At 41.7% G+C, this 15,444-nt stretch overlaps 1 protein-coding gene across 7 annotated transcripts in view; it reads left to right on the top strand.

Annotated features, from left to right (window-relative positions):
• Nucleotides 1-1,303: 1,303 nt before the first annotated feature.
• LOC147426785 (putative trehalose-phosphate phosphatase C) overlaps nucleotides 1,304-15,444 on the top strand; it is an 85,156-nt gene continuing 71,015 nt past the window's right edge. Inside the window, exons 1-8 of one of the 7 annotated variants that reach the window (XR_015186268.1) lie at nucleotides 1,307-1,418; nucleotides 8,423-8,520; nucleotides 8,669-8,829; nucleotides 9,453-9,593; nucleotides 9,715-9,786; nucleotides 9,935-10,057; nucleotides 11,935-11,991; nucleotides 12,187-12,288. Coding sequence is in view for 1 of the 7 variants with exons in the window: in XM_086498955.1 (XP_086355081.1) it covers nucleotides 8,599-8,829; nucleotides 9,453-9,593; nucleotides 9,715-9,786; nucleotides 9,935-10,057; nucleotides 11,935-11,991; nucleotides 12,187-12,288 (726 nt within the window). In the remaining 6 variants the exon portion in view is untranslated. Of the gene's footprint in view, nucleotides 1,509-6,053; nucleotides 6,159-8,422; nucleotides 8,830-9,452; nucleotides 9,594-9,714; nucleotides 9,787-9,934; nucleotides 10,058-11,934; nucleotides 11,992-12,186; nucleotides 12,289-15,444 lie in introns of those variants that run through there. The other 6 variants (XR_015186267.1, XR_015186265.1, XM_086498955.1 and 3 more) reach the window with 6 other exon arrangements.

Genomic DNA, 15,444 nt, shown 5'->3' with positions numbered 1-15,444 from the left:
AAAAATGATTTTATGGAGCAAATATGGTGATTTACAAAACTTCAAAAGATTTATAGAAAAATGATTTTATGGAGCAATATTTTCAAGTTTTTTTTTTATGGTTTATCAAACTCAGTTACTTGGGGGACCCTACTGGCTCGTATGTTAGTTTATTCATTCGTTTCTGAGATTCTTCGATGAGAGCCTCACCTCTTAGGTAGGCTCCTAACTTGAGATGCCTACCCTTCAAAAGGGAACTTGCGATTCGATCACGCAACCGGCCGCACTTTGGCTCTCGTGCAAACAACATAACTAGGCAAAACTCCTGCGCAGCTGTAAGCAACAACGCTCATCTTTTAAAAAAAAAATCCAGTTGACCCCCGCCTCGCTACCTGCTTCGTTCGATGCTGGCCCTCGCCCTCCTGAAGTCTGCCTCGTCTCACCTCCCCTGTTGAGACTTCTTGTTTGTCGCCATTGCAGTTCTCCATGGTCATCGACTTTTGCAGTCTCGTTTTGTTTTCACCAAGGGTATCTTTTGATTATTTGGTGATTTTCCCATTTTCTGCAATGGGATACCCCCTCCTGGTTTACAAAAGTTCAAAAGAGATGTAGAAAAATGATCTTATGGAGCAATAGTGAATGTAATTATTAAATAGAAAAGGTAGCCAACTTGCCAAATGCATCACCTAGTGCTGCGGCGTGTTGCTGGATTGTATGCAAGGTGCTGATGATTGGGAGGGAGTGTAGTGCGAGTGAGAGGGGCCGTACAAATAAATGCGACGCTTTCAGTTGGAAAGGAAACATTCGCAGTGGGTCTCGAGAGGAGTCAAGTTTCAAGGGCCGATAATCAAGGAAGCAAAGCGCGGGCCCCCTTTGGCAGTGAGGTCTATGGCTGCGGTTCATCAAGGGGTGGGGGACGAGGTGGCGTTGGCTGCCTGTGTCTTGGCGCTATCACACCATACCCCGCCTTTATAACACTTTTCCCCCCTCCTCCGCCCTCTTCTTTTCTTGTAGACGTCTCGCAGCAGCAGCAGTAGCAGTAGCAGCCGTCCCTCCATATCCGCCTGTAGCAGCAAAACGCCGTCCGACACAAAGGTGTCACTCTCTTTCTTCTTCTTGCATTTCCTTTCCCCCATTCCTCATACATGCGTGTATGGTATTGCTTATTCGTCATACGCTTTCTGGTTGGTAGCTTTCCCGTGAGCACGCAGATAAGGAACCCCCCCCCCCCCCCCCCCCCCCCCCCCCCCCCCCCCCCCCGCGCTCCTCCTCGTGAGTGCATTTCACCTTCCTCCCTTCGTGAAGCTTGGATTGATCGCACGCTGGATTTTCCCGTGTGTTGAGTCAGATTATGTGTCGCGCACGCTTCCGTGTGCGTGTGTGTCCTGCGCTTTTTTTCAACCATTACTTGGGAGGACCTTCCAGCTCTCAAGCAGCAGGTAGGACTTTATCCTGCAAGCTCAATGTGCTACAGACGAGGGGCTAGCTTCCATTGCGCTTTTGCACTGCATCGGTTTTCTTGCGTGTAGGTACGTCTTTTATTGCATGCATGAAGACTTACCACAATCTTGAGGAGGTTTCAGACCAAATTTACTTCTCCATTGGGTCATGCTTGGATTAAAGGTTTAGAATGATGATCCTCCTATGTCCGAATGTCTACGTTACTGGAGCCATGACTGCAGTCTGTACCTTCTGCATTAACATATACTCTGAAAATGAGAGCTTGTTAGGCCCAGGCAATAACCTTTGCTAGCGAACAGGCTTTATGGTTGGAATCATCTCTTCGAGTTTTGTCTTTTGCTTTTGATGAGCCTTGAGAAGCTTCCGTATTGTTGAAGCCAAATCATACTGTTGATGTTTTGCGGTAATCGATTGGAACTTTGCAGGCAGCTAATCTCATCGAATAGGTCTCTAAAATTTTCCGTTCTTTGAGAGCATGTTCTCAAATATATCAAACACGCTCCTATCTTCTACTACTATTTTCAGAATTTGATCAGAAGCCCTAGGATTGCCATGCCATCAGTATCCTTTGTTCATAAAATTTCACCAATTCGAGATTCATCTGCCTTTTTTGTTAATGAAAATATGAAAAGTCCTCTTTACTTTTGTCTTGCTGATTGCTTTCTAGCACCTTTCTTTGAGTTAGTCACTAATTAGCATGGAGAGTATTTAAATTTGTGCTGAGAGAAAAAGGTGAAGTTTAAACTGACCAGCCATCAGAAGCATTGACAGCCATCAGCCATCAGCCATCAGCCATCGGAAGCATGATACGTGTAAACGACAGGCGTGTTTGAGAAAACGGATTTTTTATTCTTTCTTCCTGTGGAATATTGAACAAGATATGTGTAAACCACAGCCACACTAAAAAGGGATTCTTGATTTTCTGTTTGCCTGTGGAATATTGAAAGTTTCCATGAAGGCTTTAAGAACATTACACAAAAGCGTTAGGGTTTCTTTGTGCATCCTTTGTTTAAGAGAGGAAGCCATGCTTCCAAGTCATGGGACACCGAAAAGCCCATTCTAGATCAGACAGGCCATGCTTGCTGCTGATCAAACTGCACGAATCTTCCTCTGAATGATGTGTGCATTGAAAAGCTCATGCATTCTGTGCTAGCGATAAGTTTACTCGGTGTATACAAGAGTGTCGTTATAGGGGAGGCAAAGGTTTTCTGTTTTTGTTAGCACGGTTGTTTTGGAAGCTGTAGAGAGGTAAGAGAATGTTTGCACAATGGAGGAAATTGAAGGCATATATTCTGGAACAAGTCTTTTTTCAGAGAACTCCGCTTTCTTGATAAGGTCATGCAGCCAGAATTAATTCACTAATAATTTCTGCCAATCAAGGTTTGAAAGGCTAATAAATGAGATGGGAGATGTTGTACAAGTAAAAATGAGATGCAGATACTGTGATAGTTTTTTTGCTTTTCTATGTTGTTGTGTCTTATCATACAACATAGCCTGTGATGTATAGGGCTATATCAAGGCTTAGGCAGTCTAGGAGCTTGGGCCTCATCTGAGCATCTGCGACCAGTTATATGAATGACAAAGTGAATGACCATAAAGACTTCATATGTGAGCAACCAAACAACTCAAACGCTGCCATTGGAAGAGTAGAACACACTTTAAGGAATGCTTTGAGCAAGCATGTTGTATGGTGGGCTAGGGGCAAATGCAAGGCAGTAAAGAGGAGTATTTCAGGTGAAGCAAACCTGAAAGTGGCTAGCTAATCATGTCTCAAACCTAACCATTCGTGTATGTTTAAGTTTATTATATTTATACTTATTTCATTATATATAAATTTCTTCCCATCCAAATCATTTCACTGTTAGAGCTTGAAACTAAATTTTGATATTTTTGTCAGCCACCAGTTCAATGATCTTCACTATGGTGATTGACAAAGATATAATCCTTTCGACAGAGAAACATAAATGCTGATTTGCTTTGCATTGTATGGGATCCAATAGTAGCAGGAAGTGCATCTCCTAGATGTGCCTATGTATTGGTGTGTGCACATGCGTACCTACAGGCTGCCTCATATTGTTTGTGATCCACTATGTGGGGGTTGATCTTTTGCCTTCCCCATTGGTGCCCCTTTACATATGTTGTGGCTGAGTTATTTGATGTTGGGATGATATCTATTGTAAGGTGGGCTAGGGGTAAATGCAAGGCAGTAAAGAGGAGTATTTCAGGTGAAGCAAACCTGAAAGTGGCTAGCTAATCATATCTCAAACCTAACCATTCATGTATGTTTAAGTTTATTATATTTATACTTATTTCATTATATAAATTTATTCCCATCCAAATCATTTCACTGTTAGAGCTTGAAACTAAATTTTGATATTTTCGTCAGCCACCAGTTCAATGATCTTTACTATGGTGATTGACAAAGATATAATCCTTTCGACAGATAAACATAATAGCTGATTTGCTTTGCATTGTATGGGATCCAATAGTAGCAGGAAGTGCATCTTCTAGATGTGCCTATGTATTGGTGTGTGCACACGCGTACCTACAGGCCGCCTCGTATTGTTTGTGATCCACAATGTGGAAGTTGATCTTTTGCCTTCCCCACTTTATTGGTGCCCCTTTACATATGTTGTGGCTGAGTTATTTGATGTTGGGATGATATCTGTTGTAAGGGATTCGGCTAGTGTCGCAGGAAGGTCTGCGTTTTTGCCCAATGGCTGAAGCAGAGAAAAGTCTGAAGGAGCTGCGTATTCCGTCTTGGAGACATGTGGAGTCTGCATGTTTGCCCGCCAGTGGAATTGGGGAGGATGGTGCTGCAATTCAATCCCTAGAGGAGCAATGCTGGGCTTAGATCGTCTTTTGAGGGGTGGGCTCGTGTTAGGGATTCAGCATTGAAAAGCCTTTGGCCCCTGTATGTGTGGCCAATGAAAGGTTTTCCAATGGTGAGATCCATCTTTTGGAGGGGTAGTGGTCCTCTCAACTGAGGATTACTGCTTGTAGTTGTGGCCGTGAAGAGGAAGTGATTTGGAGCTTTGGTCTCTGGCCAATGGTTATCACCTTAGCTCTATGTTTAAAACCCTAACATGAGAGGTTGTGAGGCTATGCGTTTACTTGGGTGTCGCCTTGGACCTGTAATTTGTACTTTCTTTGAGGTGATGGTTGATGGGTCTCAACCAGACAAATTAATGGTTGGACATAAAAGACGTGGCAGTGTTTAACCAAGTGATAACGAGGCAGGACCTTCTGCAAATCAGGGCATGAATCGTGGCTGCTGAAGTGGACATTGTACGGCAGCTTCTGATGATGCCTTTTGGCCAGCTTTTGGGGGTCCCATTTTCAGAAATTGCAAGCTTTTGGGAGTGCCCAATTTAGGGGTCCCTGGGTACCTTTATAAGAGTGCCTTGAGGGAGGGATTTGCAGATCATTGCATTGAAGAGTGAGCAATTGTACTCTGTGATTATCAATATAGAAAGAAGTACCGAAAGGGTGCCAGACTTTGGGTCCAGTGCATCTGGAAGTGGAACTCCATGGCTTTGTGCCGACTTTTCTCTCTTTTCAGCTCCATTGTTCAGTTTGTTCGAGTATTTGTTTGTGTGTTGTTTATTCTTGCTTGGTGTCCAAGCTGGTTAAAGAGAGACTTCCCAGAGTGGTCCTTTGTGACTACTATTATAAAAAGAAATATTGTGTGTGGTGCCTGAATTAGGGACTAGTGCATCTGGGTAGAAAACTATTGTAGTCTGTAATTGGCTTGGTCTGATAAGGCGGTATTCTCATACCAACGCATAACTATAATTTAAAACTCTTCAACTTTAAAACTCAAAGTAGTCACGACATGAAGGGGCCGAGCCAGATCCCCGGAGTCTAGCGCCCCTTTCGGTATTTCTCTGTGTATTAGACAATCTCAGAGTACAATTGCAAGGAAACCACTGCACGATCTATGGTTCCAAGCTGTTCTTTCGGAGTGAACCCCCTCGGCATCCTTATAAAGGCCCTTGGCCGAAAAGCAACAGATACAAAAAGTGGACGCTATTAAAAAGCAACCGCTAAGTGTTGGAATTAATGTAGTCTAAGGGACCAAATAGGTCCACTTTAATATCAGCCACCCCTTCATATGCACATTAATTAATAAGGGTGGAGGTTTTTGCCATTGGGTTTTACTTCACCACATGTAGATACTTAGCACTCCTAGAATGATTCCGCCCCTAGTCTCCCTCTTTTTATGTAGCCATTAAATGCACCTCATGCATGGTCATATCATACATTCTAGGTGGGTGTATTCACATGGCCCTCACATGCTCTTTATCGGTGTATATGAAGGCCCTCTATTGTACTCTTTTTTTATGCTCTTAATGTAACCACTTATTGCTTACATTGTGTGCCATTAGTCTTATGCTTAATGGTGTATTAGTGTGTGTAATTAAGTGAGATACCTAGAGGCTACACACACTCTAGTGTGTAGATTAAGTTGTCTATTACATTGCCATATGTGCACTAATCAAATGTGGTCCTAATTTCCAACTTGATTAGCCTAGCCCTTTGCTTTGGAGCCATAATTATGGAGTGTGTGGTTTCCTAATCACTTATGCATCCTCGGAACAGCTAGTTGGTATTTTGGCCACCACGGTAGCTTCGGGTGTCCGTTTTGCTGAACCAAAGACTCTATTTGAAGCCAATCACAAGCACTACGCATCCATGTAAAGATTCAGCATTTCCAGGTACCCTAAGGCTTTTCAGTAACAACATTTAGATTTTGGGCTATCGGGAGTACATTTTTTGCCAATCGTTTGTGCTTGGACCTCTTTTACTTTTGTGTTATTTTTAGGTGTGTGTAAGGGGACTTTCCTACACCAACCCAAATGGGCAAAGATGGGGAGCCACCTAAGTTTCAAAGACAAGGACTTCACACTTGGCAAACCCATGTCAAAAATGGTTCACAAATGAAAGACTTGTAGAAGATCATCACTACCAAGAAGAAGAGACTTGAATTACTAGAGATGCTCGAGCCACTGGGATGCCAATAACACCAAAGCTCTTGCGATCATCGCAGTGGCTCTTGGAGATCACTATATCCACCACCTTTCAGATGAAGAAAGTGTGGCTAAAGCTTTGGAGAAATTGGACAAAAAACAAAGGTCAAATTGCAGCTCTATAGACTCAACATGAAGCTAGGGAGTTCATTCTCCTTACACCTAAATGATTTTAAAAGCTTGCATAGTCAATTAGCATCAATTCAAGCAGTAGTTGAAGAAGATTATAGTATTGCACTTCTACTCTTGAGCATGCATGAAGAGTATGACAACATTGTCACCACTCTTTTGAAGATGCCTAATCTAAAGCTTGTAGATGTGGAGTCTTCTCCAAGTATTACAATAAGTACAATACCTTCAATCTATCTTCATTTCAATGGACTTGAATGTGTATGACCACTAGTTAGAGCTCCATTGCAGCTTCCATCTGGTGTTGAGCTTGCATTTCAGCTTGGCATACATTGCTGAAGGAAAGCCACACTAAAAGCCCAAGGACGTGCTCAATGGGAAGGAATTGCAGTTCAATTCAAAAACCTGTACTTTTTGTGGTAAGACTCTTTTTTTTGAAAGAAGGCACAAAAGGCATATCTACTCAGTTAATGCAAGGATGAAGAAGAATCTCAAGATGAAGATCTACCAAAGTCTTCCTCTAAAGAAGAGGAGGTCAACCTTGTAGAAACACGACTGACAAGCCACTGAGCTTGGGAGATCCAAACGCCCCGACTGCGAGGGTCATCGAGACATCGGTGGAAGCTGCATTAGAGGGACCATACTGTTCTGGCACGACATGGGAGACGCCTAGTCAGAGTACTCACTAAGGAGGACATTGATGAGCTTCGCCAACCACCGATGTTGGATATCATAGGATAGAATCTTGATTCCAGCATTTCAGCCTTTCATTTCATTTCATTTCACTTTAGCTCAGTTCAATTTCAGTTTTCAGTCTTCTACACAGACATTGTATCAAATTCACCATTTGTAAACTCTTTTGTCTCATAGGTCACTTTGGCCTTTTGAAGACGTTAATATATCATTTCATTTCTCTCTCTCTCTCTCCGTGCTCTTTGACACCTGGCATTGAATCTCATTCTCAAGATGAACATTGTGCTGCATTATGTTTCTCATTGCTGCATGAGAACTGCTGCCCTTAGGGCAAAAAAGGTTGTTTGCAAATTACAACACATCCAACAGGAATGTAACACAAAGGAAGGATGTTGCTGGTCCCAAAGGCCAGTTTGGCCTTGTGATGATGACCCCTTTCCTTCTCTCACGTTCCCTGATGACCCCTTTCCTTCTCTCACGTTCCCTAGTTTGTTTTTACGGTCTGTATTTTTTAAATCTTGTGTAGTCTTATCTTGAGAATGCTTATTTTTTGTCTGTTCTTTCTAAAAAATAATCCGGGTGGTTTTGTCTGACAAAATTCTTCGCCTTATCCCTCAGGACAATACTAGGTTGAGGAGAGACTACTCCTATGCTTGTCAGTTGCAGCCTACAGCTATAGAGTCTTTCAGGAGATCTTTCTCATCTATTTTAGCTAGGGAGTCGGTTAGGATTGTGGTTTTCTTCTTTGTGACACTTTATGATGAGAAATATTTTCATCAATTGACCTTTTAAGAGATGTTAACATATCTTTATTTCTTTCTTCTCTTTACCTCTGTCTTACTTATAACCTGAGCGCTTGTCTGATTTTCCGAATCATTAATTTGTCCTGCACATGGAAATATTACATAATACAAATAGACAAAAGACTCTAGTAGTGATAAGATGGCATTCCAATTTTTTCCGTTTTCAGGGATGTTGTTACTTCTATCTATGTCAGATGTTATGTGATGACAATATATACTGTTTATAAATACACATGGGTTTATGGTATCTTGGTAAGGGAGTCATGTTCTAGCATACTTTCCATCCTCTGTGTAACTCAGTGGGTTTGATGCTTTTTTTTTTTGTAGATATTCCTTTTGTAACAAAACTGAAGGAACAACTTTGTAGTGACGTTGATCGTGTTTCTGGCAAAGAAAGCCTTAAGACAGCAATCTATGTTTCAACAGTAAGTGTATGGTAGCTGCATTTTGAATGCACAGAGAATTGCATCCTGAGTTTCCAGAAGAGAATCTTGAAATTTTCCATGACGCCTGGCACTTCACCAAAAATTCTGTTTATGTCATCAAATGGCACTCTTCCTCTGGCTTCGGTAGCAATACCCATGGAGAAGAAAGAGGATGATCATGGTCAAGTTGAGGGGTGGCTTGAGGCAATGCGATCATCTTCACCACCTCGGTTTTTTAGTGAAGCAGAAGACGACAGGAGACAGATTTCATTTGAGGAATTGGCCAAAGCTCAGTATGAGAAATGGGTTGTAAGTTGTCTTTTTGATCCTTTACACTTTCTTCTTCAATGTTGGCATTTTAAACTGTTTGTATTTTCTTTTGTTTTACAATTCATGTCTATGTTTAAACTCGTGAAGCTTGTTACACTGGGTTGGATCTGAGATGTTTTGACACCGTTAAGATAGGTGCCATATAAGTGTAGTGTAAAGTTCTTCTGGCCCGAAATTTAAGTTATCTGTTCTTTAGCTTGAATCATGGGAATAGAGAAATCTAGACAGAGCCACCAGGGCAGTGCATTGTCCCTTGTAAAGTGATGATTTGTTATCTTGCAATACAAATTTCCCCATTTTTATCGCACATTGCGCACGTCACATTCCCCTACACTGTGACTGTTCTGCTTTGTACTAACTTATGAGTAACTATGAAGTCCAAAGGTGTCAATATTACTTAAAGAAAGTCAATTACTTTCTCAACCTGTAGCTTGGAATTTTGACGTGGAACCTTTTACAGGTGAGGAGAGGTAGGATGAATAGATGAAAAAGAAGATATGGTGCACTGTTTTGCTTGATGTCAAATATACATGTAATATGTTTGCTAAAAAGAAATCTGGGTGTCAGTCTGTAAGAAAACATTGAGGGAAGAAAATTGCCAGGTGAAGCATCCGTCGGCTCTACATATGTTTGAGCCAATTACAAAGCAGGCAAGAGGAAAGCAAATTGCTGTTTTTTTAGACTATGATGGAACTCTTTCACCAATTGTTGAGGACCCTGATTGTGCTTATATGTCTGAGCAGGTAGTTTCCAGAACCTTTATGAAGTGTTGCAATATTACCTTGCACTGTTAAGTCTATTTCAGCTGTTTTCTCTGCTTACTTTCGATGTAACTACTCTGATGGGGGCTAATACTTTCTGCAGATGCGTGCGACGGTCAAGGAAGTTGCTGCAAATTTTCCCACTGCAATAATCACTGGCAGACGTAGAGATAAGGCACAGGCTTTTAAATGTTTTTATTTCCTTTAAAGACTTAGCACATGCCGTTTTGAATGATCTCTGACTGCCGAAATGAGAATCTTTAAAAAATGCCAGCAATAATGGGGCAGCTGACATTACTTTTGGTTACTGTTTATATATGCAGGTGTATGAGTTTGTGCATTTGGCAGAGTTATATTATGCAGGTAGCCATGGAATGGATATTATGGGTCCTGCTGAGGGCTGTAATGGCTATAAAGCCCATGGCTTGCAGACAAAAGACTCAAAGGTGGTATTCAGTTTGTTCTGACATTGTCTTTTGAAGTACATGTTCCTGCACAACCATGGGTCTTATTGGTTGCAGATCACATTCTTGCGCCTGGTGTAGTCAGGTCTGATCATAATTTTGTCCATGCAAAAAAGGCATTGTTCAACTTCTTAATTGCACAATATATTGCTTACAAGTTTTGGTCGTGGCACACGTAATTACCATGCTGATTTTTTTCATAAAGAGGCATGGTAGATTGCTTCATCTATTAAATTTCCGGTGAGGCTGGATGTGGTTAAAGTCTCCTATTGCTCATATTTATTGAGCAATAGGAGACTTTAATTATTTTTGGTAAGTTTGATATTGTCAACCTCATAGAGTCCTAAATTTGCTTGTATCTGTGGGCTGATGAATCAATAGATTCTACAGTCAAGTCTTTTCCTTTGTTTAGTAATGTGAATTCTTACGTTTACTAATATTTAAGTATACTTAGCATAGTTGATCACACAAAAATTTCTCTCATAGAGAAAAGACCCTTTCTTACAATTTTCTTATTTCCTTCTTTTCTCACAGTAATTGAGTCTCTTGGGGCTAGAGGTGGCCTTATATCTATCTCCTGTTTTTAGCTTGTTATTGCTTCTGGCATGTTTTTCTCGTGTATTCATTGAGTGGAATCCACACAAGTTATCGCTTTTGCTGAAGCAAAAGCTGTGCTTTTCATTCTTATCTCCTCTAAAATGAAACATAGTTCCTGCTGATACATCACGTGTCACTGTTGCTTCGTTTAGAGAGGTAATGAGGTTGGGTCTCTTAAGTCCTTGTATTTTAAGGCTTTAGGCTTAGCCTTTTGTCCAAGGGAGGGCTTCCTCAAAAACCAGCCCCCTTTTTTGATGAAGAAGCTCGTCATTGGAAAGTGTTCCTATACTGAGGGCCGGGTTCCTTGTCTCTCTTTTTTTCGATTCGTGAGAATTGGATGCCTTGTGATCAAGAGTTTCTCCCTTTAAAGTAATGGGATCCTAAATAAACTGTCCTTACTCTTGGGGTAGGGCTTAGGGGATGCTACCTTAATCTAACCCATGAGGAATTATTTTGAGCTGCTCAATTTTCTGATGTACAATTTCAGAAGATAACTGTAATGGACTGATCAGACATGCATAATCAGTCAGTAATGTGACATGAAGCGTATAAATGGGAGAGACGAACCTAGATACTTAAGCGGCTCAGTGTTCCCCTGTCCAGCCAATCTTCATGAAGATGGCCTTCTTTAGAGGATTTTTTTATTGGCAGCAGGCAGAGTTATTGTAGCTCAAGCTATTTGACTTCACATTGTCTCAACTCAGGAGGACCACATGACATCTATGTTACCTAAAGGTAGAGACAGAGTAGCATCTGCAGATGCCTAGTTTCTCTGACGTTCAGGAGGATTTCAGAGGTTCTATTGTGATGAGATCCATGCATCATGGACTTTCAAGATAAGGAGTCGTTTACACCATGAGTGCAACAGCAGACAGCAGCTTTTGAATGACAAGGCCAAAGGTTTTCGAATGTGTTGTTTTTCTAAAAAAAATGACGACAGACATCACAGTCGAAGAGAGGAGCAGATGTCGATTTGAGAGATTTTTAGAGGGGAGCAAATGACGAAGAGCGAAGGCCCATGACCATTCCCACGAGTTCCAAAATTACCTTGGGGTTTCCCACCGCAAGCATCTAGTATATAAAACAAGAAGTGTGTTTGTGTGTGAGTGACATTGTCAGATAATCCAAACTGTGATTGCCACTATGTTAACATATATTGATTTGTCACACTCGTGGAGAGAATTGAAGTATCTCATGGTTTTCAATTTTTCATATACGTGCTCATATTGATGTCGTTAATGTTTGCAAATATTTGGTGACAGGGGAATGATGTTGTTCTTTTCCAGCCAGCTAGTGAATATCTGTCTTTGATGGATGAGGTACTTTTTGCTCATGTCTCCTGTTCAATCTATGCTAAAATATACACTACGTAAAAGTCTCCTGTGGTGCAAACTTGTTAAAAGCCAAGTATCTTTTCATCTTTGATCATTTCTAATTCTTTGTAGCAACTCATGCTGAAAACAATAGAAAATCTTGATAAGACTTTCATGAGATTTGTTTTTCTGGATTGGCAGGTTTGCTTACTTCTAAAAGAGAGGAGTAAGAAGTATCGTGGAGCACGAGTAGATCACAATAAATATTGTGCCACATTGCACTTCAGATGTGTGAAGGAAGAGGTGATGCTCATAGAAAACTTATGGATGGAAATATTATGTCTTGAGAACTCTTAATTCTTGTCACGCAATGGTGGCTCTATGCTATCAATACAACTTTTAAGTATCCGGTAGTAGCTTGCATGAAGTTCTTTGGCATAAAGTTGCCATGCATATTAATTATCTTCCTTCAAATAGTCTGCTTTTCCCTTTTGGGTTAGTAACATGTGACGATCAGTCTAATCACAACATCAACACCCTTGCTGGCTTTTTGCAACTCCTTCACATAAAGCATCGTAGACAATGTACTTTGACTTCTATATTAATGCTACTGATGAAACTGCATGTGCATGTTTTGATGGTATCTCCTTTAGATATCATACCCCTCCCTTTAAAAGAGGAGTAATCACCCTCGATTATGCGTACAAAACAAACAAAAAACCAGGATTCAATAGACATTGAGTCCATGCAAGCATGCATTTGACCATCACTCACAAGACGGTACAATCTCAAAGCATGCAGTAGCACAAAGAACCCATAATAATCAATAATCACATCCACATCTTAGTCTCCATTGAGACCTCATATACAAATTGTGATCACACTGAGTCATTTATCCATCACATCCAGGCCTTGCTAACCTCTTATTGACATCTCAATGCACTAAATTCATCGTTTCAAACATCAGTATCAGCCCTACCGGTGAATGGATACAAAATGTTGCAGACATTCCATCTCACATGCTCAAACAAATACAATTTGAAAGAGCACACATCATTTGTTCAAACACTTCCATCACACATTCTGGAATTCAAACCATAACATCACATATTGCGGTAAAGTATGTACAATCATACAGCAGTCACCACATAGAATGCCGTCAGCACAAAAATGCTCGACTCGAGCTTAATGCGTTGTTGAACTGTGACTAAGGAGTGGAGTGGCTCCTCTCTTGTGCAGCATGCACCACACTAGAGCCAACTCGCTGAATTGGTGTGCAATTTTGGAATGGTTGCAGCCAAACCAAGAGCCTCCAAGTAAAGCGCTAACAACTGAGGAGTATTTTTCAAAGTCCTCCTCCTCCATCCACTTTGCGTCAAGGGCAGGGTAGTTTCTGAACTTAACCAAGTATACGAGGACCAGTTTTACCCTTCACTTTCCTTTCCTTGTGCGTGAGGATCTACTCGGGTATAAAAATCTCCTTGGCTTCCTCTACTTCAGGTTGCTCCTGGCGTTTGTTTCACTGCCTTGTCAGTGACTTGCCGATTACAATGTCACTCGTAGCCAGTTCAAAGTAGTCATATTAGTTTTGGCATAGTCATTGCTGAAGTTGCCGCAAAATGAATGGAAAGAAAATTCTCTGAAGCTTCAAAGTCAAAGAATATCAAAGCTTTCTCTCCTTTTACTTGTCCCCAAGATCCGCAAAGTTCTCGGGCTTATCATTAGTCACAGTGCCAATCATATCAACAACCAAGCCAATTGATGGTTTAGAGCGCTTGGTTGGAGATCTTTTTGGAGAGGTAATTTTTGGCAAAAGCACTCTTGAGCTATGACCAAGTCTTGGGAGCATAGGGTTTGGCTATAAGGGCACTCCACCATTGCAGAGCATTTTCGTTGAGAAAATGCCGGCGGTGACTCTAGCAAGCTTGGAGTCTTCTATGTAAGCCTTGTGTAAAACCAAAATGAAACACTTGACACAACGGAAAAGATTGCACTTGCACTTTGTAGATGGCACAGAAGAGACGTAGTTCCGCTTTGGAGAGTGTTGGCCCTCAAGTGGAGCGCCCGCGGCAGTATTTGTGTTATTATCAAAGAGAGTTTACAACTGTCTTCAACCACCCACTGATGATGTGTTTATGACTGAGGCCTTGTATCAAATTTTAGGCTCTTGTCCTCACAAAAGCAACTTGAAAATTACTCGAAAATCATTCAAACAGTAGATATCAAAGCATCTGCTTTTGATAAGTGGACATTAAAGTAGGGAAGTGTAGCGCGGATAGTGTGTCGTGCTCTCTACAGTGGGTGCGGGGTGCTCCTCAGTGCAATGTGCGTGACAATCTCACTCAAAACAGACTGTTGAAAACAAAGGAACAATAGATAACAACTGAGCTCACAGAGACACAAAAGTAGACCAGAACATATGACTCGACTATCTCAAAGAACCGATACAGACTCTGGCGTGGCAGCACACTCAGCTCCAACCCAGGACTCACAGGTACAATGGGGGGGTCGAGGTTCAGATGTGCAAGGATTGTGAAGACGTGCTGCGTGTAAAGACGTGCTGTGTATACACTTGCTACCTAGACGACGACGACGCTGGACCATATATGAAGAAGATAATAATCATAACCCAACAGCTACTCCTCATATGTACAACCATAAAGAGCCACCAACGGCTCATACATGTCAGCCATCTAAGTCTATTCCTAAATTAAGTGGTAGGTGACCAGGCCACAATGTCCACTAGACCACCGTCTGTATCCCTGCCACGTGTCACTGTCCAGCCCAGAGAGTCCGTCCAATGTGAACCAGATCAGACCAACTGTACTAACTATGTGTCCTGTACTTACGATTGCCGGGTTGAGCAGGTGGAGTAATTGGACCAACAAAGTCCAAGCCCCATCGCTCAAAGGGCAACCACGCCATAGATACCTGCAGAGGGCGATTGGATTGCTTGCTAGGCTTGGGCGCAGATCGCTGACAGACATCACAAATCTTGACATGAGCAATAGCATCTCTAAATATATAGGGCCACCATAAGCCGGTTTATAAGTTTTTTTGTGCCGTGATGTGACTAGGGTAATGGCCACCAGTAGGACCACTGCGTGTATCTTCCAGAATGTGGTCTACTTCATGAGGGGAGACGTACCTGCGCAGCACACCATCTGGCCCATATTTGTAGAGCTGTCCGCCAATCAAAGAGAAGGGTCTAGACTTCAGCAAGAGTCTTCTTTTTTGCAAGGGAGAAGCATTCTCAGGATATAGGGCAGTAGAGAGCAGATATAACACATCTCCGTATCATTCTGAGGTCGTGTCGACCTTAAAGAGATGACTATCCGGAAAGTCATCATCAATCCCAGTATCGGGCTCACCTGTATGTATGTGAGATAGATGGTCGGCCATGACGTGCCGCTTGCCTGGATTAAGACTACTTCGAAATCAAATTCCTGGAATATCAGT

This window comes from Adiantum capillus-veneris, chromosome 24 (genome assembly GCF_014529385.1).
Source record: "Adiantum capillus-veneris isolate H3 chromosome 24, ASM1452938v2, whole genome shotgun sequence".
In the NCBI taxonomy this organism is placed as follows: domain Eukaryota; kingdom Viridiplantae; phylum Streptophyta; class Polypodiopsida; order Polypodiales; family Pteridaceae; genus Adiantum; species Adiantum capillus-veneris.
Note: the sequence above shows the minus strand (reverse complement) of the source record. Positions and strands in the feature narration are given on the sequence as shown.